We start from the raw sequence: 25465 nt of genomic DNA, 5'->3' as shown, positions 1-25465 counted from the left end.
CCAATGGGATTAGTTATCACCTTTTGTTTTAAGTAATTTGATGTCAAAGGTCTTTGAAGGGTTTATTGGTAAGAATTTAGAGATATATTTTGATGACAATTTTATTTAGTAAAGATATTGAGAGTCATAAAGCTCTATTAGAGGAGGTATTATCCCGACTAAGAAATTGGGGAATTACTATTTCAAAAAAAGAAGTTCTGTCTATTTCAAACTAGTATAAAATATTTAGAGTTCCGTTTTGAAAATGGCAACATGTCAATAGATCCTGAGAGAATCAAAGCTATCCAGGAGATACCCAAACCCAAGAATAGAAAAGGGGTTAGCAGAATATGTTCATTTTTCTCGTTCTATTCAAAATTTATTTATGGGTATTCAGAGTTAATTGCTCCCCTTCAAGAATTAAGATCTGTAAAAAAAGCCATTTAAATGGACTAAAATTCATGATGAAGCCCTACAAAAATTAAAAGATGCCTTTTGTAGTCAGGTTATTTTGAAAGTCCCTGATATGAATTCCAAAATGAAAAAAATGAATTGATGTGAGAATTGAGGTTAGTTAATTTATTAATATTGTACTTATATATATATATATATATATATATATATATACAAAGGATGTTTGTTCGAACAAAATTTTGTGTTGTATATATTTTTTTATTCCTGCAGGAATGCCTCGTCCGAGAAAGTGAGAGGTTACCCTTTTCATTCTGTAAATACCTCATCATCATCCTTGTGTATGTTTCTTGTAAGGAATTGGAAAATTAATGTAGAAGTTTGTGAAGAAGGCGTTAGCATTACAATATTTAAGGAAGATTTTGGTAATGTATTGAAATAATTTTATTATTCAACTTGGGATTGTTATGGATAGGAATTTTTTGACCGACCTTCGGATAATATGTAACCTACCCAAGTTTCATAATAAAATAAAATATTGTAAAGGGAAAAATGTGAGATGAAACTCCGGCTTACTGCTAAGCTGGTTATTTCTCTCGGAGTTGGAAGCACTGTATAAGTAACATTCAGTGAGTCGGTTGCGCGAGTTTCGTGTCGTTCGGGATGACGTCACGTTGCAACCGAGGTTTTCGTTCTAAGCATAGAGCTCTTCGCAGTGTTATAAATGAGGTGAGTGGGATAGGTCCTTTGAAAATATAAAATGGGTCTTTAAAATAATTTTTCGTATAATTGAATATATCTTGATCAACTTCTTTAGATACTATAATTGACCCTGACTATGGTGTTTATTCAGAATTTATCAGTATTACTTGTTATATATGGAAGTATTAATTTCTAAAAATGGTTTAAGAAAAGAAAAGAAAAGAATAAGGTAAAAATAGTTAACTATACTGTTAACGTAAATGGTTTATGTAGGCAGACTTATGCCTCAGGTTAAAACTTGTTGATTCTTGTTTTCTTGCAAGTTAGAATAAAGTAGCTAGTCAGGAATTTGAATATATTGCTATTACGGAAAATTTTCAGGCTAGTGGAAACGTTAAATGAATGATAAATTTCTTAGATCCTTTTAAAAAAGAAAAAAAAAAGGAATAGAATCGATGGAATTACAGTTGAGCTATTGCTCGTAATTCATGCATATTGATCCATTTAAGATATCTTTTCCTCCCACATTTTCATTCCTATGGGAAGCCACTTTGCAGTAGCTTTGAGTTCCATACATTTTGATGAAATTATTGTAAAGGTTCCTAAGTTCTATATTTGGATTTACTATTGGATGTAATCAGTGGCGTATTTACGATTTTGTTTCGGGAGGGGCTTTGCTAACTTTCGGGGGGGGGCTTTGCCTGAAAATGTGAAAATTCTGCAAGATATTTCATATACTTTACTATAGTAAGTAAGATTTCGGGGGGGGCTTAAGCCCGGAAGCCCCCCCCCTAAATACGCCACTGGATGTAATACTTACTTCAGAAACATTTGTTACTTGAAAAAAAAATCATTTTTTTTTTTGGGAAAAATAATTTGCTTGCTAACGGAGATTTCTATTTATGCTATTGTTGCTTAAATGTTTAAAATAGTTAAATGTTTTCTATATTTACATTTATATATCACTTTTCGGATTTGTTATAATAAAATTTTCCACTTGTTAGAAAACCTTTTATATTTACAAGTAGTTGTAGAAATTGTAATAATCTTAATAGTGATATTTTGCATATAATATAAGCCTTTTCTAGTATTGAACCTCTTACTCCACATGGTCATTTTTCTCAGCCGTGGGGGAATGGAATTCTCCTTTCTCTCTCCTTTTAAAATTTTATATTCTAAAGGGGGAAGTGAGGTGACGTCCGTTCTCGCAGGACTGTGGGTAGTGGGAGCTATTTAAAGGTTATATATGTGTCGTTCACCCGTTACAATGTCTCGTTATTCTCCTCCCTTCCGCTGACTCCCGGCCCGCATACAATTGTATTCATCGCTAACGGAAGTGTCACCATTGATGTTAGCGATCGCGAAAACTATGAACTCGACACTAATATCGTTCATTTTATACTATTTTTACATGTCCCGGTAAACGCCCGCCCAGAGACTCCCCTGGTTCGAATTTTGACAAAAACCTTTAACTCTGGTCTGGAGCTTGGACCAAGATATTCGTGACTAAAATTTGATAACTGTCGGTCAATTTGTCTGGTTCCCAAGCCTGTTCCGGTAAACGCCCCCCCGAGACCCCCTGGTTCGAAATTTAAAAAAAAACGCTTCGTCTTGATCTGGGGACTGGGCCAAGGTACTCCTGACCAAAATTTGGTAACTCTCGGTCCACTCGTCTGGTCCCCAGGCCGCACACAGACAGACAAACACACAAACAAACTATTTATTTTATTTATATTAGATTAGATTATAATATAGTTCGTAAAAAATAGTAAATCTATCGCAGTACTGAGCATTGTTCATGCTAATGGAGGCATTGAATTTTACAACCTGTTTCCAAATTGATTTTAATTAATGATTAAATGCTAAGTGATCTTTAAATTCTAAAATTTCAAGACCACCCTATGGAACTATACGAGACATGTGTGTCCCGACACATAGGTTGTGAACCACTGGGATGTAGCTCGGATTGAAAAGTTTTAAGACTGGGCTTGTAATATAAATAATAACAAGACTTAAAGGCTATTCGGATGGCTCTCCTTCCAAATAATCCTTTGCTGAGTGTTCACAGCAACTTTGTTTGAAGTACTGTTAACAATCCGATATTCATTTAACTATAAAGGTAACCAAGAAATTTCTCTTGCTTTTTCATTCACCACCTTAGAACATCGATATGTCACCTAAGACGTAACTGAAAGATTAGAAATAGTCCCTATCAGCATCGACGACCATCTGCCAACGTTCTGGAAGGCCATTGATTCCATCGCGATAGATCTTGATGTGCCGTGAAGCGAAGAAGGCATCAAATACATTTTGCACCTCTACTAAGGATTTTAACTGGCGTCCTCTAAGGCGATTGTCCAATGAATGGAACAGGCGATAATTGGACGGTGCAATGTCCAGGAAGTATGGTGGATGCAACAGTGTTTCCCATCCAAGGCGTAGAATGGTGTTCCGGGTCATCCTAGTCACGTGGGACTTAGTGTTGTTCTGTAACAGGAGGACCCCTTTGTGATTCAGAAGTGCTGGCTCCCCGAGTTTTGAGTTTTTCTTGAACACAGTTCAACTGCTGACAGTACACAGTTGCATTCATGCTCTGACCAGCTGGTAGCAGTTCCCGGTGCACGATGTCGCGAGCAGTCCACCAAACACACAGGAGGACCTTCTTCTGGTACAGTGATGGTTTCGGCTGTTTTGGAACCGGTTCATGGGATGCTAACCGATGATGATGGTGCCGTGGAGCTTCGTACAAGACCCACTTCTCATCACATGTCAAGCGTTGCCTTCTGGTCCAGAGTCAAATCATGAGGGACTCATCGACCTAACTTGTAGTGCTTCCCAAGTTGATAGAAGTGCTGCCGAATGGTTTCACCACTCACACTGAATTGTAGTCTCAGTTCATCACATATCTGGCCACTGTTCGTCTCAATTGCTGCCTGAAGATCTTTATTTTGTACTGTACATGTGTGGCATCTGGTGCGCCTTCGAGTGTTTTGTCACCGTCCTTAAACTTGTTAAACCACCGCTGCACTGCACCTTAGTCTCGACACCCTTACCGAAAATATATTATTATATTATAATAATTATTAAATGCTTCTTATTAACGGAGAAATTTTAGAAAAAATATCTCTACATATACCAGACCAATCTTATTTTTCACATTTATTTGTGGGGCGTAACTTTAATCTTGATCTTTAAAATGAAAAGGCGAAAGGGCGTAAGTGATTCCAGCACATTCCAGCAGAGTTTTCCAGTAGAAATTAAAACATTTTTAGCACGTAACTTTTTCCTTAGATGTAACAATAATCATACTCTTATTGTTCAAAATTTGAAATTTATATAATAAAAATCAAATGAACACTAAGGTATTATGTTAAACAAAAAACTTGAAATCGTTCTCCTGAAAAATCGTAAAAATCAAGATACGCCACTTCGCCCCTTCACCGACGAATTGTTCCATACGAAGTGATTGAATACTGAAGTTTATCTAGTTTTATTATGTTCAATAGAAGACTATGACGCCAAAACATGATGGATATAACTCACAACAAAATGTAATTTTTCATAAGCATTTTCAATTGTCTCTTTTGAGTAAAGAAAATACTTTCACATAAACTGTTTGATAAATGTAGACGATCGGATTTTTTAAAAATAATTTGTTCACATATTGAAGAAAATGACTGATATACGCTAATTTCACCGTTCATGTTTACTAAGTCTAGAAAATTTTATTAGTATAGCGTGGAAAATTCACGAGCAAAATGGAAATTTCATCCTCTCGAGATGGGATTTTTATAACGTTTCAAGTTGGCAACAGTGGTATGAAATAAACTGGTTCATAAGAAGTATTCTCACTTAACAACGTGAGTTAAACCGGGTATCTATACTTAAAATGCATGAAAACACAGAAACTAAGCATTGAGTCCTCTGAAACAGCAATATGAAGGAAACTTTCTCGTCATGTTCTCCGTTAAACCGATGAAAATGGAGCTTTCATGTAATAATTGTTTCTACGACGTAATAAAGACTATAGGACTTCATTCGTTTAGCTGATTTTGAGTCGTGTTATTACTTTAACTATTCTATAGGGTCCGGCAAGGAAATCTGACGGTTTTTGAAATCATAGTATAGCTATACCAGCTTGTAATTTTAAACAAAATAAAATTATTTTTACTTAGAGCACATGAAGTACCATCTATGAATAATTTAATCATAAGTGTTTTCTTTGGTTAGATTATATTTTTATTTAAGTTATACATAGTTCCAAACCTAGAATGGAAAGCATCAGAGTCCACCCAAATGGAAGTCCTCCGGGTCTGGACCCCCCCCCCCCTTCTTAAACTTTCTAACTCTCTTGTACAGTTTCTTAACAAAATTATATTTATTTAGCAGAGAAATTATTGATGTAGCATAAAGATTTTTAATCTTATACTTTTTCTTTACTCTTTCTTTTTCTTACAAAAACGACTTAGTTCTTTCATTTTTTTCTGGAAATATAGATGGGGTAGCACTTAACAGTTACGAGCAAGGGCGCCGATTTCTCTATAAACTTGTGGGGGGGGGGGAGAGGCATTTAGATGCAGAAGGCATGAGGATTTTAAGACAAATTGCATTCAAATTATGCCTAATATTGTATATTCTTAAATACGATAAGGGGGGCCCACATAAGCTTTGGGGGGCTAGAGCCCCCTCGACCCCCCAGGATCGGCGCCCTTGGTTACGAGTGGTTACATTTTTCTGGAAATATAGGTGGAGAAGCACTTAACAGTTGCGAGTGGTTATCAGAAGGTAAGATTACAAAGTCTGCAGTGACACGTGTATATATTATTTCATCCAACCAACAGATATTATATACATTAGGTTATTTTTCGACATAGTCTTCATATCAGTTGAGACATTTGTCGCATCCTTGGGTGAGTTTGAAGATTCCCTCCTGCCAAGGGCGCCGATCCTGGGGGGAAGCCGAGGGGGCCCGAGCCCCCTCATTGTATTTATGAATATACAATATTTTGCATAATTTGAGTGCAATTTGTCTTAAAATCTTCATATATATATACCTTCTGCATCTGAATGCCCAAATTTACAGAGAAATCGGCGCCCTTGCCTCTTGCTAAAAATTCTGTCCTTGTGTGTTCAGCCACGTTGTCATGAAGTGTTTCATCTCCTCGTCTAAAGCGAAGCGCAATACACAGTGTGACGAACGCTTCCGAATGACATTCCCAAATCTGCCATCAGATGCCGTAATGTGATCCTTCTGTTGTCCAGAGTCAGCTCTTCCACGCGAGCTGTGTTCAAATCTGTTGATGCTGTGCTGGGTCAGACACTGCGCTCCTCGTCGGTGACTTTTCTCTACCAGCAGCACCATTCTGCGACATGCTAACGAGATATTACAGTACCTCCGCAAACCCCTACCAGCTGCCGGTGAATTTCAGCTGCCGCTTCAGCTACTTATTTCGCCCACATAAATCGAATGAGCCGTCTCCGTCTTCTTCGTCAGTTTTCCAAACGAGTCGACACTTATATTTACCTAAATGCTAGTTGTAGGTAGCGGGTGGTTGAAACTCTGCACAGTTGCCAACTCCATGTACTAAATAGGCCTACTGCACACGCCTCATTCCTCTATAACAGACGAATCTCCATAAATATCGGCCTTGTAACCTTAGTTTTTGATTCTACCTCGTTCGTATCATCTATTAAAGTGCAGACTAACATTTGTTCAATACTGCAACGTGGTCCGGAAGTTAGCGTACCTCTACCCCACATTTCTGACGGTTTTAGGGTTTACCTACATTTGTTTGGTAACATTGCTTGGCATTGTCTGGTAACATTGCTTTCCATGTTCATTTGTTTTCTGCTTGGTAACAGTTATTTGCAGTGATTGGAAGAGGTTGTGCATTTTCATTAAAGATATACCACATTAACTTGATCCCTAGTCTTCCGTTGCAAGCGCTGGTATCGGCTGAAGGAATTCCACTCGCTTTCTCTCGCTTAGCAACAGCTGAACCCTTATTGGCTCAACGCGTGGGTGTGTGAGGGTGTAAGCTTTGGTTCGCATTTTTGCCATGGCTCAAGACATTTTGGCAGCACAATAGCTCCCTTTGCCTGGCCTGCAAGAAGTCCCGATCTGACGACACCAGACAATGCTCTCGGGGGTTTCATAAAGCAACAAGTAAGAAACACTTGATATTACACAACGCAAGAATTACGAGCAGTTGTGGAACGCGCCTTCAACCTCGTGACTCCGGAGTATCTCCGCAAAACATCTGCGAGAACTTGGCGCAGAATTCAGCTCTGTTACGACGTGGATGCTGATCATACCGATGTTTATGACTCTTAAGATTCTTAAGACTTCAAGGTAACTGTGTGCAGACATTCTACCATAACTAACACTATACTGTTGAAACTAAAGGGGGTACGCCCACTTCCGGACCACCTTGTAAATAGACGTAGCGTCTTGCAGTATTGGAGCCACCCAAAATCTGGAATTTTCCAAACAAAAATGTCTCACGTAAGTGTGTACTTGAGGAAACCTACCCTTCAGTTATGCACCGTTAAAAAAATGGATGAAGAAAGATTACGGTTTAAAATGATGTCATCCAAATGACAATATGCTCGCGAACATTCTCTCACAATCTATCACTGAAATTTTGTACAGCACGTTGGAATATATAGCTCATTCCGTACTACCAGTCTTTGCAAGACTTTGTCGACTGCAACCAACGCAAAAACTGGAATAAGCAATTGTAGTGTCATATCGATTATCGCAAACTAAAACGCACATTTTACGTTGCATTGACACAAACCCGTGCCGACTAAGATCCTACGTCTTGTGAACTGTCACAGGCCTATTTCCTATGAATTGTTCATTAAAACTGTCTCTTGGAGGAAACTCCAAAATAATAATAGATCGAAACTCAATAGATTTAAAATAGCCAATGCATGTTGCCTTGTTGTTAGATGAGGTGCTTGCTTCGATAACATTATTTGAGAGTAACCATTTAGATCTTTGAAAACATGAAAAATTAGATCTTTCAGTTTGTCTCAGGATTATGCCCTTTAGGCTATTGGAAACGGATAAATAAGGCAAGTGAATGATAATGGAACAATTGGTGGAATGAGAAAGTGTGAGGAAACATGAGTATCCTGAGAAAACCCACGGACATGATGTTGTCCACCACAGATTTACTTGGCCGCGATCGAACCAGAAGTAAGCGCTCTACCACTGGGTCACTGTGGCCACCTTAATGAAGATCGCTCCATCTTAATGCAACCAAATTTGTCAGGCGTTTACTCGTCTTGCAAAAGGAAGTGTTGTAGAATGGTAATGTATATACCAGTGCAAATTTAATACCATTGAAAGTCCGAAATCTTGAAACACACTACGCTAAAATCATGCCGAAATTGGGCACTCCAACTTTACATCACACAGTATGATTACGTCATTTTTGAACCGTAAACTTTCTTCATGCTTTTCTTTTTATGATTCATGGATTATATTTTATTTTATGTAAGTAAAAGCAGTGGCATACGCAACGGGGTTTTCCGAGACTAACTTTTTCCCTTGAGCAACACATTATTCAAAAAATAAACCTTTGCCATCCCATAATACGATAAATTAGGTGTGTAAACACGTGAAACTCTATGAACATGGGAGCTTGAACTCCTTTGATGAACTGCGTACGCTACTGACTGAAAGTAATAAATTTTGTTTTGTTTCAAATTACAACTTTGTACTATAATTTCCAGAACAATCAGATTTTCCTCTCAGACCCTGTATTAAATGTATTTTCGTAACAATAAAAATAAAAATAAAAATAGATGCATGAATATGTAAGCAATACAGAGTGTTTGGAAAGTCTCTTTACACCAATGTCAGTTCGATTAAATCCGATTCCTGAACTAGACACAACAACCACTTCAAGGTCACCTGGCCGACTAGATTGTAGAAACTTCACGGAAGTCAGTACTAAAGAAGTGTTGCAAACTTTCGCATAAAATATTCCTCTTTGTGGCTTTGAATATGTCACAAATCAGGTGTATAGACTTTCTAAACTCCCTGTAGGATATTTTTAAAAAAGGAAACAGCAAAACTACATTGTGTAGAGCAGTATTTATTGATGAAATTGACGATGACAATATTTTTCTGTCGTCTTCAAAGACGCTGCATGAAATTGAAGTTGGTTACATGACAGATAATAAAAGTATCTTTTATTCATTATAATTTCTAAAATATGTGTTAGTGCATTAACAGCTTTTATTGTCTTTATAATAAGTAGCTATTATCTTTATCTTCTCAGCAAACTTTTCAAGCGTTTCGTCAGACTGTAAGAAAAAAAAGCGACAATCACTAAATACTTTTTTTAAAACAAACTCTATTCTCATATAGTTCCCTGCAGATATAAAAAAAAGGCACCTTACCCTCAAAGAATTCCTACAAAAGGTTTCTCAACGATTTTCTGTAGTATCAAGTGTGCTGAATAACATATTAGTAGTTTACCAAAATTTGACAATCGGAAAGTCCCAATTTTCAAGATGGCGTCCAAAAAGGTCGTTAACTTTTACAATCTTAGGTTTTCATTCGAGTAGCTACTGGATCATCACTATTTATCCTAGGATTATGGTTCGTACTTCATATTCTTCAGAATAAAACAAGCTTTCGAGTGGCGCCATCCAAATGCATGCATGACGTACGTGAAAAGGGAAATTGAGGATAACACGAGAAGTTTCCCTCTAAAAAATCCCTTTTCAAAAAGTTTTGCGTCCTCTGAAGCGGACCCAGATAAGAATACACGACCCAAATGTTCCTAGAGAAGTGCTACCTAGGTATAACTATGTAGGTGCCAAATTACATTGTAAAATCTTTTGATAGTTACGACGGAATAAAATATTTATCAATATCCTACTCTGTGAATATACCTAACCGAACCTATATATGCAATAAATAGCACATCCTACAGCTTTTATCCTACAAGTTATTCTAGTGTCTACTCATATGCTTTTATAGACTTAACATACATTTGCTACTCCGATATGCTAAACAGTACTTTCTTTATTCTTATTTTACCAAAAATTAACAGAATTTTTGTTAAACCTATTTACAAACATTCATTGTAAGATTTTTCTTCCTATACAATATCATTCAAAATATTTTGATTCCTCAGTTTTCATTCTAAAAAGTAGGGTTTACCTCTATTTTTATAGTCTTAAAATGCATTAGTTACATCTAAATGGTAAACAATATTTTGTTTATCCTTAGTTTACACAAAATTAACGAAAGTTTTGTTAAACATTAACGTATTTACGAATAGGCATTGTTACACTCTTAGTACCCGGCTATTTGAGGCGATCGCAAAGCGTATTTATTGCTCATGCGTACGCTTGGAATACGCTGACCATGTATTTAAATGTAGATGGCTAATCACAAACGCGAAAGCAATAAAAACGCGAAGAAAACGTCAGTTCGAGTGTATTTGGTCCATTTCGGAACAACAGACCGCCTGCTGTTTAAAAGATTTCAAAAGGAAGGAAAAAAGGAAAGACGTGTTGCCAGGCAAGGGGGTCTTTTTAGCAAGAAACAGCTGCTTGGAAGGTGGTTTGTGCAGAGTATTGGAACTCTGCTATTACACACCTGGACCTGGCAAAAAGACCCGGAAACCCTGACTGGCTCACAGTATGATTTACAACTCTGGTTAAAATAAACTTACTGAATAGCTACCCTGGCCGCGTTCGCTACAGGGGCTTTCTCAAATAGCCTAAGACTTAATCCCAAACAGATTCATTGAAAGTATTTCCACTCTTCTGTTTGGCAAGGTCCGCAAGCAGATGTGCATGGTAGTCCATATCTAGTGTAACTACGCCGTTTTGTTAGGTATATACAGAGTGTATCCTTAATGATAGGTCAAACTTCAAGGAATGACGGAGAATGACAAAAGAAATGTTTTAAGATAAGTTGTTATTCGAAAATGCGTCAATTCTGAGCTATAACCCGCCGAAAATGTACCAAAATAGAACAAAAATGAATTAAACTAGAGAACGAATTTTCGGTGAAAGGTCGGATCAAAGGAAATAGTGCATTATTTGACCTGGAGATTCGATTCAGGTACAAATCGATGAGGAACAGTGGGGGCGCAAGGGGGGTTCATTTGACAGCACTGGTTGGGATCGGAAACATTGGATAAAACTTGCCGGGAGGATGGAAAAGGACACAGAAAGCAATCCGAGAGACGGTTTCCTATTTCGAAAATGCAGCAATCCTGAATTATAGCCCCCGAAACTGCGATTGACTAATACAAACGTGCGAGAACGAATTGTCGGAAGAAGGTCGAGTCTAAGGAAATAGTGCATTATTGGCCCTACAGATTCGATTCATGTACAAATCGATGAGGAACAGTGGTGGCGCAAGAAAAGAATCACAGAAATCTACAGTATTACTGTCGGAGCGTTAGGAAAAGGACCAGGGAGAATTGACAAGTACTTCAAGAGGCCTCCAGCAAAACAGGAGGCAATTTTCTGGCGTCACGAAAGCGATATAAATTGTGGCAGTTGACAGGGGTGTGGCAGAATATCGGATATGTGGCAGCAAGGTCGTTCAGAGCGAAATTCCATCGTATGGTGTCGCTACTATCGATTATTAGCAAGCATATTAAATAAAATTGATCAGATTTTGTAAGTGTTATAATTTCCTTATTCCTATTTAAATAACTGGATAAGTTGAAAGAAGATAATGAAGAATGATGAAAGAAGAGAACTGGCACCAATGTCTAAATATGGTCTACTTATAATATTTTTGTGTGTAAAATGAACGTTACCTTACAGAAGCAAAATCTGATGTGATTTTCTAGGAGACCTTTGTGTCTTTGCACAAACATTGGACTAGTTGGTAACCCTTGGACATTAATACACTTGATTAACCATTTGGCAAATTTGTGGTCCATATAATTGTCCTGTTCAGCTGAAAGTTGTTCTTGTAGTCCATATGCTAATAAATAAGTAAATTAAAGTAAAGCATTTTATTCATTACCAATATTTTTCTTCTTTTGTTTTTTCTTTTAATAGAAAGTTTTTAGTTTTAACTAGGCCCCTATACTTAAATAATTGCAACTATTGTTGATGATAGTTCACAATTTTATATTAAGAGAATGTCTGATCTGAAGTCAGAGGTGCAAGCAGAAGCACAATCCCTAACATGGCAATGGGATGTAAAATAGAATTCACGTTCACAGGAATGTAAATATTAAATTTATTTTTTTATTTTGGCTCTACCGACTCAAAATGGAATATCTATTTTATATTATTATTTTGGCTAATCTAAAGTTCGACAACACTAGTTTTTCTCTGGCACACGGAAGAAAATACCTGATTCTAATAGAACTTTTCACGTAGAATTCGAATCTGCAATCAGTTTTTCTCCACCACCCTCAGTTTTCCCGTGACAGAGGGATTTTTCGGGAAATTTCCCCTCAAATCCCCCCCTTTTTTTTTTTTTTTTACCATTTTCATACCTGTAGCTCGGGTACCTTCACACAAATTATATTGTATGTTAGCTTGGTTTATACTTAGTAAGCCCTCTTAAGTTTCATAAGAATCGCATTATTCTTTCTAGAGAAATAAACAAATTTATATAAAAATATGCTATGTGTACTGTTCATTTTACCATATTCATTAGTGCAGATAAAATCACATATAACTTTCACGAAAATTACAATATAAGCACGGTTTATACCTCATTGAATCTTATATATAAAAGAGAACGCACAAATCCTTTGTTCCCTCATCACGCTAATACGGCTGAACCAATTTCTTTCATTTTTGGGGGGTTATTAGGATTTGGACCCTAGATGGTTTTTATCATATCACTTTAATTTTCAATTACCAGTGTCTTGAGATAATTGACCATTCAAGTGTCCATAACGTACAAATCCTTTGTTAGTTCATCATAGGTAAAATAAACGTATTTATATGCAACCCGCATGACCGTGTCACTCGGCGGGTTAACATAAATGACAGGCGATATAATGTTAACATTTACTGCAATCTACTATGGTTTTTATCATATCACTTGAAAGCGAAAAAGTAAAAATTATCTAATTAACAAGGTTTATTGCGTTCCGGGGTGACCCCAGCGAAGCGGGGTGAACGCTGCTAGTTTGAAATAAAATATATTTTCAGTGATGTATACACCGTGTCACCATTTTTATATGAGGGAATTTCTAGAGGGATTTTGTTGGAAATTCCCTCCAAAAAGTAGTTTATAAGATTTTTTGTCAATTTGATATTTGTATGTAGTGATACACAAACAGGAACTGAACTAAAACATAATTTTATGTCTACTTAATAAATAATACAAAAGAAGTGAGTGGTATCTTCATAATAAATGAACACTTACTTACCTTAACTAATTTTTTTTTTAGTTGTCGACTTTCTTCTGTGTTTGGCCTCTGGAACATCTCTTTTGAGTGTCCAACAGTAATCAGCTAGCATTTATGAACTTCACTGTCCCTGGTATCTCTTCTCCATGGAGGAAATGTCCTGATGAAAACGTTCCCCATGCTCATCACTAAGAGCACCAAGGTTTTCAGGAAAGGAATCCAGCTGGAAGTTTAGAAAGTGAACTTTAAGGGACATGTGACAACCCATTTCTTTGAATGATTGCAGGAAATCACTCACAATTTCACGGTAATTTGGGGCTCTCTGGTTTCCTAAAAAATTCTCTGTTAAACATTTAAATGAACATCAAGCTGCTTTCTCAACCGGAGTTAAGAGATCCTCAAATTTTTGGTCACGAATCAAACATCTTATTTGGGGGCCTACAAAAATCCCTTCCTTGAGGTAACAAAATCCTGCATTACTTTTGTCCATTGCCTTAACAAAGTTTTGAAGAGCCCCAACTTTATGTTAAGAGGAGGTTGAATTATCTTATCAGGGATCACCAGTGATGAATAACCAACATTCTTCTGTCCAAGAGGTAATACACGCTTTGGCCATTCCTTCTTGATGTAATGTTCCGCTTTGTTCCTGCTGTCTCATTTGCAGAGGAAACAACAATATTTCGTATAACCAAGCTGCAAACCCATTAACACAGAAATAACTTTTAAATCACAGCAAACGGTCCACTTGTATTTCTCATTCTGAATTCTTTCTAACACTATTTTGATGTTTTCATAGGTTTCTTTCATATTAGTTGCATAAGCCAAAGGCACTGAAGGAAATTTCTTGCCATTGTGCAAAAGGACAGCCTTCAAACTAGTTTTGGAAGAGTCAATAACAATCTCCACTCTGTACTTATATGTGCATGTCCGAGTGTATCCATCACAGCACAGACATTATTACAATACACTAAATCATTTTCTTGAGAATAGTAGTTTTGAAACTCTGTATGACGGTTTCGAAAAATACACACTTTAGTGTCAGGATGGAGCAGATTCCAGCCTTGAAGTCTAGAAGCAAGAAGTTCTGCCTGTATCTTGGAGAGTTTTAAATCCCATACGATGTCATTTAGTTCACCCTGAGTTATCAGATCCAATGTAGATGTGCTTCCTACATAAGTAGGATCAACATCTTCATTTGGAACGCAGTAGTTGCCTCAAGTACGTAATCCTCATTTACCGTAAGATGAGCAGGAAATACTGGTACAGGTAATTCTGCACTGTGCGGAACTGGCCTAATTGTTGGTGGCAAATTAGGGTACTGTACTGTGTGCTTAGATTTTCTGGTTATTCCTTTTATTTTTATCATACAAAAGTAGCAGTCTGAAGAATGCTCTTTTTGTTCCCTCCAGATCATCGGTACTGCGAAGTTTATGTTTCTTTCACCATTTGCCTACCCAGTCACACGTTTCACGCAAGTACAACAAATGTAGTTAGGAGCCCAATTCTTATCTTGGTCTCCTACACAGCAACCAAAATATAACTGATAACACTTCCTCACAAGTGGAGTAAAACACTGACGTTGCGATTTAAATGTCAGCTCCCCATATGCATAACAAAAATTGTCCGGGTGATTCCTCGGTATCTTGTATCCTGTAAGGTATCACACACACATACACATACGAATCAACACTCCATCAATCATGAAGCAGCACAAACGTAATCTAACTCAGTGCATCACCACACAACACAATCTATTCGAACTCCACAATGCACAAACACTTCAACTTACACGCGGACACATCTAAAACACGTCCAGCTTGGACCGTCACTCAATGCTACTAACAGTCATCAGGCTACGTGAGTCATCATTTTTTATGCATTGTTGCCAGATCAAAATATTAAAAAGTGACTTATTTTCCACAGAAAGCATGCGTGTATTTGTGCTTGTGTTTGAGTATCCATCTATGTGCCGACAATAATACGTCAACCTTAGGTTTTTGTGTTTGGTAAAAGTCTTGCATAGTATATCCTTTATTACCTATAAATAGACACAATAGTTTATAGACCCTATCTCTAGACAGAATAATGCGATTCACCTGAAATTAACATTATTTATTAAGTAGACATAAAATTATGTTTTAGTGCAGTTCCTGTTTCTGTTATCACTATATACAAATAGCAAGTTAAGACAAAAAAATCTTATAAACTACTTTTTGGAGGGAATTTCCAACAAAATCCTTCTAGAAATTCCCTCATACAAAAATGGCGACATGGTGTACACATCATTGAAAACATGTTTTATTGGAAGTCCAATAAGGTATAAACCGTGCTTATATTGTAATTTTCGTGGAAGTTATATGTGATTTTATCTGCACTAATGAATATGGTAAAATGAACAGTACACATAGCATATTTTTATATAAATATGTTTATTTCTCTAGAAAGAATAATGCGATTCTTATGAAACTTTGAGGGCTTACTAAGTATAAATCAAGCTAACATACAATACAATTTGTGTGTTTATATACCTAAGTGTACCCAAGCTACAGCTACAAAAATTGTAAAAAAATAAATAAATAAATAAATAAATAAATAAAAGAAAAGAAAAGAAAATTTGTGGGAAATTTCTTGAAAATTCCTCTGTCACGGGGAAACTGAGGGTGACGGAGAAATACTGATTGCAGACTCGAATTCTACGTGAAAAGTTCTATTAGAATCAGATATTTTCATTTCTGTGCCAAAATCTTGTTGACTAGTGTAATTATTTATAACCTTAGACATCCATTACAGATATGCCTTATATTTCTGTAATGAGAAGATGTGATGAAGACAGGGGCGTCATTTACGGAGGGAAGGAGGGAGAAATTGCCCCCCACCAAGAGTTTGAGGAATACATATACTTTAATATATTGTCTACTAATATACTAGTACAAAACGTGAAAGTCTTATGTCGGTGGTGCTCTTGTCCCCCTCAAGCGAAGTCTGAAATGACGCCCCTGGATGGAGATCAAGAAGTACCACTCATTCATCTCATGCTCTTCACAACAGTGTTGGGTAAGTTACTTGTGAAAATATAATTCTTTACAAGTTATTTTACTTTCCCTTAAAATGTAACGCGTTACTTTTAGGTCCGAAACTTTAAATATATGTAAGAAAGATTATTACTTCAATTTTTCGTACTATTATTATTATTATTATTATTATTATTATTATTATTATTATTATTATTATTATTATTATTATTATTATTATTATTATTATTATTATTATTGTACATTCTGTTTTCCCCAACTATTGTGAATGTTTAGAACTGTAGGTTGATAATAGTAGCGTTGCTATATCCTTTCATGTGGACACTTACTTTACTGTAAATTTGATGTGCTTCGCTGACTTTATAAACGAATATTGCATTTCTGATTTGCTTTATGTAGATGCAAAAACAAATTCTTAACTTAACAGCTATATGAACATTTTCTCATAATGCAACACTGACTAAAATGCCATACTGCGTTAGAAAATATGGCTGCTTATTATTATTCTGATAAACTAATTATATAATAATAACGATGCTGTTATGTAAAATTAAAAATACAGAGTATAGAGAAGCATTACAGTAGACCTACAACTAATAAAATGAGAACACATGAACTGGGGGTGAATCAAAACTTGCCAGTAACTCTAAAATCGATACATGTTTTTTTAAAGCTAGTTGTTCCAAACTCTATAATCAACGGGACTCAGGATACACAAGCTGATCTGAAGATATATTACATACCATAAACTACCTATTTTTTAGGAATAAAGTAGGCCTGCTCATCAGAACACAGTTTATTCATATTAACCCCTTAATGCATATTTTAATTATGACACCCTAGCTCTTTATCAATATTTTCTGCTGGAATACTTCAGACACTTTACTTTTAAATTCTGTCTACCATCATCCTCTGTCTTTAAGAAAAAGTATTCTTTCAAATGTTCGAATAAAATATTTTCGTTCTCCATCTTAATTAAAACAACACCAATCAAAGTAAAACATTGCACTCGTAGTTCACTCACTGAATGTATTGATTTGGAGCTGTCAAAATCTATGACAAAATCTTCCAGGAGCTTGCAATCAGTACCTATGATTTCTCTGGGGTGTACTCATCTTCCAAAAACAGCAAGTGGCGCTAAGATATTATCTGTTTCTTTGTGTGTCGGTGACTGACTGTCGGTCACTGACATACGTAGTTCATGCTCCATGTTGAGAAATTCTCTTACAGGAAAGAAACTTTTGGTTCCGAAAAAAATACAGGGGGTGGACAAAAAATTTTAAAAACACTTCATACAGGACACGTAAGTTTGGCCTTCTACTGTACAACGCGTATTGCGGTTGCCGATCGTTTTTTTATTTTCAATGTGTCATGTGGACCTTCCTCTTCCGTCAGTAGTAACCCGTTCACCTGTGAGTATCGTGGTGTGAAAGTGGTGCGGTAAAATGAGCGACCTGACAGACTTCAAAAGAGGCATGATCGTTGGTGCCCGTCTGTTTGGAGCTTCAGTGGCAACAGTGACGAATATTGTGGGGGTATCGAAAGGCACTGTGTCCAATCTCACGAGGGCATACACAATTCATGGGCAAACGACGTCTGCAAAGCACAACAGTGGTCGAAAGACAATCCTGTCAGATAGGGACCGGAGGGCATTAAAACGATTGTAGCAGCTAAAAAGAAGACCACTGCAATGAAAATTACGTCTGAACTCAATTCCGGCCTACAGAACCCGGTTTCATCGAAAACAGTGGGACGGGAAATTCATAAAATGAAAATTCATGGCAGGGTCGCTATCGCCAAACCTCTGGTCACAGCAGTAAATGCGAAGAGGCGTATTCCAGTGGTGCAAGGACCACAAGGCGTGGACTCATGAGCAGTGGAAACACGTATTGTGGTCCAATGAATCGAGCTTCACCTTATTTCCAATAACCGGTCGTATTTACGTATGGAGAACACCGTCGCAGGCCTATGATACAAACTGTCTGCTCCCAACTGTAAAGCATGGGGGTGGTTCTGTTACAGTATGGGCAGTGATATCAAGGTTTTCTGCAGGTCCCATCATAGACCTGCATGGAATGATGAATGCTAAGTCGTATGAGTCCATTTTGGGATACCAGGTTCTACCCATGGCCCAAATATTGTTCCCTGATGGTGATGGCAAGATGATTTGGCACCCTGTCACGTTGCAAAAACGGTGAAATCATGGTTTGAGGAGCATGACCAGGAGCTATCACACCTCCCCTGGGTCCCACAATCACCAGATCTGAACATCATTGAGCCATTGTGGACTGAGTTAGAAAGGCGTGTTCGGTCTCATTACCCTCCACCAGCATCCCTTAAGAAACTGGAGCATGTTTTGGAGGAACAATGGTACAACATTCCATACACCACGATTCAGGAGCTGTATACGTTCATTCCACGTCGGATCCAAGCTGTTTTGCACGGAAAAGGAGGCCTCACACCATACTAGGTATGATTTTCACTCTTTTGCAAACGTTTTAGACTTTTGTCCAACCCTTGCATATACATAGCTATATTATAGTTACTCATCCGAAATGTAACGCAAAAATAGTAACGCAAACTAGGTACGTTACTTAAAAATTTGTAACGTGTTACTTTCGTTATGTTATTTCCCAAGACTGCTTCACAGTGGGTACATCCCTACACCCTGTACAGCGCGATAAAGAAAAAAAATACAAGTGACCTGTTTTCAAATGTTACGGCAATTTTAGTATATTTTCGTACGTCTTTACGGATCGTGTTAATTTAGATTTTATGTATATTAATAATACACTGGATTAACAAATTGTATGTGTGTAAAAGATGGGATTACTCTTTAAGATGCTCCTGTTGCAAAACACTTCCCGTTTTCGACTCTGATACGATTTCCAGTCGAAGTACATGTTCGAACTGCTAGTTGAGATATCTATGTTACCATATAACCCCTATAACCATTGCGCGGAAAGGGAATGTTAAACTAATGAAAAAAATAGCTCTTGGGCCTGAGCTTTGACTTATTGTACATAATAGGTTAAAATCGTGGTTAATTAAAAGCTCTAATTTTTTACATTCCATTTTTTTTTTTTTTTTTTTTTTAGTTCATTCACCCACCAACATGCAGTTACAATGCTTAAATCTACGGTCCTTATTATAATAAGAAACAGCAAATGAGGTTCATGTTCAGCATCATCACTCCATTTTCAAATAATTAAATTGAAACACTACAGGTTAAGTTGCAATTAAATCTTTACAATATATTACTTAGAAATACAGAAGTATTAATGGTCAGATTTAAATATAATTACGGCTCTTGTCATATTTTGAAATACGAGGGTGATTCAGAAAATAATGCCTCCACACCTACCACTTGGCCAATAGTACAGCAAACATTCTGAACTATTTATTATTAATGCACTGATGTTTTAAGGTATAGAATACCACTTGTTTCACCTTCCTATCTCTTCTCGTTTCAGAGTAATGGAGCAATCAATGGCAACCAGTGGTGATTTCCGTTTGAAACAACAGGCTGTTATTGAATTTCTGACTGTGGAAGAATGTGCGCCCAGGAATATTCATCGCCGGCGACAAGTCATGGATACGCCATTACGACCCGGAAACGAAGCGTATCCGGGTCAATCGATGGACTGCCGTCATACATCCTCTCCTCCGCCAAAAAATTCAAAGTTGTCCCATCTGCTGGCAAAGTGTTGTTGACATTCTACCTCATTCTGCCAATGGTCCGGATCTTGTGCCCTGTGACTTTTAGCTCTTCCCCAAACTTAAGAATCTTCACTACAGCGAAATTAAACTACCGCTAATTTTAGTTTTTCTGTAATATCTTCAAAACAAATAAAAATATTCAAAAAGCAGAAACGTAGTGAAGTAGACAATACGATTTTGCATGTGACACCTTTACCACAATTCGCCTATCTACTTTTGGTATGCCACAATTTACAGAACCCGCAAAAAAATGATAAATCTATCTACAGTTGCAAATCGAAAGCAGATAGATGAGTTGTGATAACGGTATCACATGCAAAATCGTATTATCTAGTTCACTACGTTTCTGCTTTTTGAATATTTTTATTTGTTTTGAAGATATTACAGAAAAACTCTAAAATTAACGGTAGTTTAATTTCGCTTCAGTGAAGAAGCTTAGGGCCAACTTTACAGTTGTGACGCGGAGTTGGAAGCAGCAGTTCGGCAATGGTGTCGCCTGCAGCCACCGCAATTCTTCGCCGACGACATGAAAAACCTTGTCTCGAGTTGGCGCAGGTGTGTTGCCCGTAATGAGGACTATGTTCAAAAATGATGCCTCCACTTGTAGCTGACATTGCAAGCTTTCCATTGATACCTGCATCTGTGCTACCTGTCAACAACACAAATAAATGTATCACCTTGGAGGCATTACTTTCTGAATTACTCTCGTAATTAAATTGAAACAATACGGTTTTTAAGTTGCAATTAAATCGTCACAATAGTTTTAAACTGGTAAATTCTCATATACTCTAATGACACCTATTTACGTCAGGCAACGCAATTAGCGACACCTGCGTTAGGCAATGCAGGACTCTTTTATAATTATAATAAATTAATACATGCGTTATGAACTCTCAATATCGCAATTTCTTGTGAGATTTCGATACTTACCGAAAGGATGCCAGTCAGCTATCAAAAAACAGGTTCCATCAGGTAGTGTTGGATTAAACCCCACTTCACACAATACTTCAGTCATGAAATTCCTCTTACATTCTAACTGTGCACGAAAACTTTCTAGCACACATTCCGGTTGGCCAATTCTGTCATACTCCTTTTCTAGTGAAACTGCTAACGCTTCCTTTAACAAAATAATAATGTTGACTGAGTTTACTTACTCTTCATTGACTAGCGTAATAGCTACTTGGTGAGATTGACTAGCGTAGTGACTACGTTCGAGTGGTCTAGCATGCTCCGCCCCTGATCCCCTTCTAGTTACGGGAGACACTTGTAATTTTAGGCGTAACATCATACATTCTTTAGAAGGATGTCCACAAATTTGAAGAGTTTTCAACAATTTAGCTTTTTTTGCAGGTTATTGATCGGTAAGAAGTTCAGCCTGATCAAAAAAATGAAAAAAATAAAAACAAAGCTCTGAGGAGTGGTAAAATATTTAATGAAACATTTAACATCCACAAACATCCATCCATGCTCATATGGTGGGAGCTCTTGGCGACTCTAGCCCCTCATATGACCTAGTAAAACGATGGTGCCGTAAATTTAAATGTCGTCGACAGGCTTGTGAAGGTGAGGATGGTGGTTACTCATCTGCAACTGTCACAATGACAGAAATGATTAAAGAAAGTGCAGGACATCATTTTGGCAGACTAGCAAGTGACTATCTGTCACATAGGAGAGATATCTGGCATCTCAACTGGCGAAAAAGATCTCTGCATGGTATGTCCCAAGAATGATGACAGTCTACGAAACAGGTAAGTCCGGACCCATTACAGGTAATCAAAGCTATCAAACGAATTTTTTTCCCGATTTGTCACCACAGATGAAACATTGGTTCACCACTTCGATTCTGAGTGCAAACGCCTAGGCATGCAATGGAAACATTCCCACTTCCAACCACCCAAGATATTCAAGTTGAGTTGATTTTGAGTTGAACGTCCCGTTCAGCAGCGAGGCTATATACGACGTGGACCTACTGATTAATCACCAAAGAGCAAAGTGCTGGCGCCTACTTTTTGGAGGGTGAGGGTGCAGAGGTAATTACGATTACTTTTTATTATATCGAACAGAGAAAGGCAATCACAGCTGTTTATTTTGCAACCCTAATTGCCAAATTATATACTGTCATTAAAGAGAAATACTGTGGAATAGTGGCATATGGTGTGCTGTTCCATTGTAATAATGCATCCGCTCATACTTCCTAAGTTGCGGTGGCTACAAATTATTAATTAGGTTTCAAACTTGTCCCCCCTACTCCCTATTCCCGAGATCTTCCACCAGTGACTTCCACCTGTTTTCTAACGTGAAGGTAATTCATGGCGGCAGGCCCGCAACCAGAAGGGTAGGTTGCCCATCAAAACCTTAACACAAAATGCTATTATTAATACAAGAAAACACAATTTAGCTATTGGTAAGAGAATGTTTAATGACTTGGCCCTCCTAACATATTTATGCCCCCCAAACCTCTGTAGCTGGTTGCGGGCCTGCATGGCAGTCATTTTCGCAGTGATTTTGAAGTAGTGGATACTGTGGAAGCTTGGCTGCAGGATTAACCGAAAGATTTTTTGATAAGATAGAAATACTGACGGCCAATTGAAAAAAAAAATGTTAATCTTGTAGATGACAACGTGTAAAAGTAACGTTTGTTAATTTTTCCTCCGAGAGTTTCTTTTACGTCAGAGGCTGAGTATCCTGAACCACTCTTGTATACCGCGCTCATTCCCGCTAGTTCTACTTATTAACACTAATATATTTTTTACTGCGTTAAATTTATGTATATACAAACTGACAATGACTAGAAAATGTTCTAAATAATAATACTTCTTCTTCTTCTTCTTTTTTTTAGATATTCTTGGGTCCCCAGTTCAATCCCCGGCTAAACAAGCTTATGGTGGAAAGCGCCGTGTCTGTGAGTTTTCTCGGGGTACTTCCATTTCCTTCCACACTCTTACTTCATCAATTCTTCTGTTCTATTATCATTTACTTGCATTAATCATATGTATCCCTTAGCCTAAAGGGCATAATAGTGGGGCGTTAAACTGAAAGATTTCATTTTCATTTAAAGCAACAAAATTAATTTCGCAACCTTGCCATATGCACAAATGTGTCAGACGCACAATACATTGTTACCAAGCATAAACTCTAAAAGCGCCAAGGTCTATATACAACATTTCTAGTTCTAAGTATTAAATACACAAAATAAATGTAATGAAATTTACCTGGATTGGTGTAGGAACGCAACGCACAGTCAATATCTCAGGCATATACAGATTACTAAGCATATTGTGAGATCCATAAACCCATCCTACCCTCCAACCGGTAGCATTCACTAAATTGCTTGCTGAACATACTGTTAAAGTACGGTTCCACATTTCAGGTAAACTAGCTGCAACAAATATATCGGTTGATTATAAATTTTGTTATGGTACACAGTTATAATTTTTGCTTAGAAAGGAGTATTGTTTAATCTCAGTTCAGTCTATGCGGTCATCATGCTAAGTGACGATGCCAGTTTTAATTTCTTGGAGGGGGGGGGGGGGGCAAGTGGAGGGACAGAGACACTTTTTGACGGCAGCTATTTTTTGTGTACTGAAAATGATAGTTCTGTATTACTTAACCTGCATTAATACAACACTGAAAATGATAGCCCTATATTACTTAACCTGCATTACGATACAACGCCGAAAATGATAGTCCTATATTACTTCACTTGCCATACAATACAACACCGAACATGATAGTCCTATATTACTTAACCTGCATGACAATACAACACCGAAAATGATAGCCCTATATTACTTAACCTGCATTACAACACAGAAAATGTTTCTATACTACTTAACCTGCATTAAAATACAACATGTCTGGGGTAGACTCGCAACTACTGGGAGAGACACGACGTATGGACCTCCCAAAATTTTGTTGTGCTCCTCAAGTGAAAGAGTAACACAAATTGCTTGATGTTTTATATCAGGTTTATTAGCTTAGAAATATCATTCATCAATCTGGGCAAGTTTTCGACATTTCGGGGTTCAAATAAGGAAAATGCTGACTGAACTAACGGGGAGTGAGGAAGGCACCAACGGACCAAAACCTAAATACGAAGAAATTTCTTCTACTTTCAAATCGATACCGAACATTTGTTCATCATAAATGGAATGTGATTAACTTTATGTTATAAATAGTTTCTGTCAACTAGTTGTATTGGAGAATTTTAGATAGCGCAAACAATTTAAACTTTGAATTCAAATGTTCAAGTATTATAGAACCGAACTTTGAAAACAATCATACTTTTGAATCAAGAAATATTATTCACAATAGGCTAGTGAATCAATGTACAAAGTTCTTAATTTGGAATAAACTAACGTTACCTAAGAATGATTCTTTTATATTGTTTTATGTCGGTGTTTATATTGCTCATGTAAACTGTGAGTGTCATTACGAGAAAAGAAAACGTTGTTAGTTTATAGTGCTGGTATTTCTTGTAGACATCTCAAGATAGTATGGAAAGTTTGTTATTCACCAGCCGAGATAAGTAAATGCTGAAACCAATTATCAACAAGTGATGAACATGAACAGGCACTACGTTACACGAGTTGAGGAATTCAGTCGATAATATTGAAAGCAAGTTGTCAACTGCAAAAGCTACAATCTAGAATTGCATTACACAAGCGACGGACCTTGGGGGCAAAAGACCTGCTCAGCTCAATCTACGTGAGTACCTAAAGAGAAATGCTGTGGAAAAGAAGGTAACTTCGAAAGTCAGTGGTATCACACAAGGCCTTGTTAGAATATCCCGTTCTAACGGACCAAGGATTCTGCTATCCTTGTAGGAATATTTTAAGGAACAATCTATGGGATCGGACTTTTAGAATGACAGAATTTTGCAATTGGAAATCAGTATACGAGTGAGAGAAAGGATCTGATAAGCACGGTATCCTTAAAAGCCACATAGAAGCAATTCAAATTTGGGAAGAATTTAAATTAAGTCTGTACAGGCGAAAAGACATTTATATAATTCTAGAGGACAAGCAAATAGCACGAAACAGGTACCATGTTAAGTGTGTAGCTGATGTAATGCAGTTAATTCGCAGTAAATGAGCTACCATATCATGAGGATTGAGAATGTGAGCTCAAAATCGGTGGGAATTGAATCCTTATGAATTAAGTTCTACTGGACTCTACAGCACTGCTCAAGTACACAATGGGGAAAGATTCGAAACTAAAGTCCATAGTTACACATATTGCTCAGAACGCTCGATA

At 37.1% G+C, this 25465-nt stretch overlaps 1 protein-coding gene across 2 annotated transcripts in view; it reads right to left on the bottom strand.

Annotated features, from left to right (window-relative positions):
* Nucleotides 1-9180: 9180 nt before the first annotated feature.
* The window catches only part of LOC145690144 (uncharacterized), a 71803-nt gene continuing 55518 nt past the window's right edge, over nucleotides 9181-25465 (bottom strand). The window contains exons 6-9 of one of the 2 annotated variants that reach the window (XM_081764747.1): nucleotides 23422-23588; nucleotides 21140-21326; nucleotides 11898-12067; nucleotides 9181-9411 (exon numbers count right to left, since the gene is read on the bottom strand). In XM_081764747.1, the coding sequence (XP_081620873.1) occupies nucleotides 9334-9411; nucleotides 11898-12067; nucleotides 21140-21326; nucleotides 23422-23588 (602 nt within the window). In that variant the 3' untranslated portion in view covers nucleotides 9181-9333. The remainder of the gene's footprint in view (nucleotides 9412-11897; nucleotides 12068-21139; nucleotides 21327-23421; nucleotides 23589-25465) is intronic. The other variant, XR_014132175.1, reaches the window with a different exon arrangement.

Source organism: Thermobia domestica, chromosome 7 (genome assembly GCF_964235325.1).
Source record: "Thermobia domestica chromosome 7, izTheDome1.hap1.1, whole genome shotgun sequence".
NCBI lineage: Eukaryota > Metazoa > Arthropoda > Insecta > Zygentoma > Lepismatidae > Thermobia > Thermobia domestica.
Note: the sequence above shows the minus strand (reverse complement) of the source record. Positions and strands in the feature narration are given on the sequence as shown.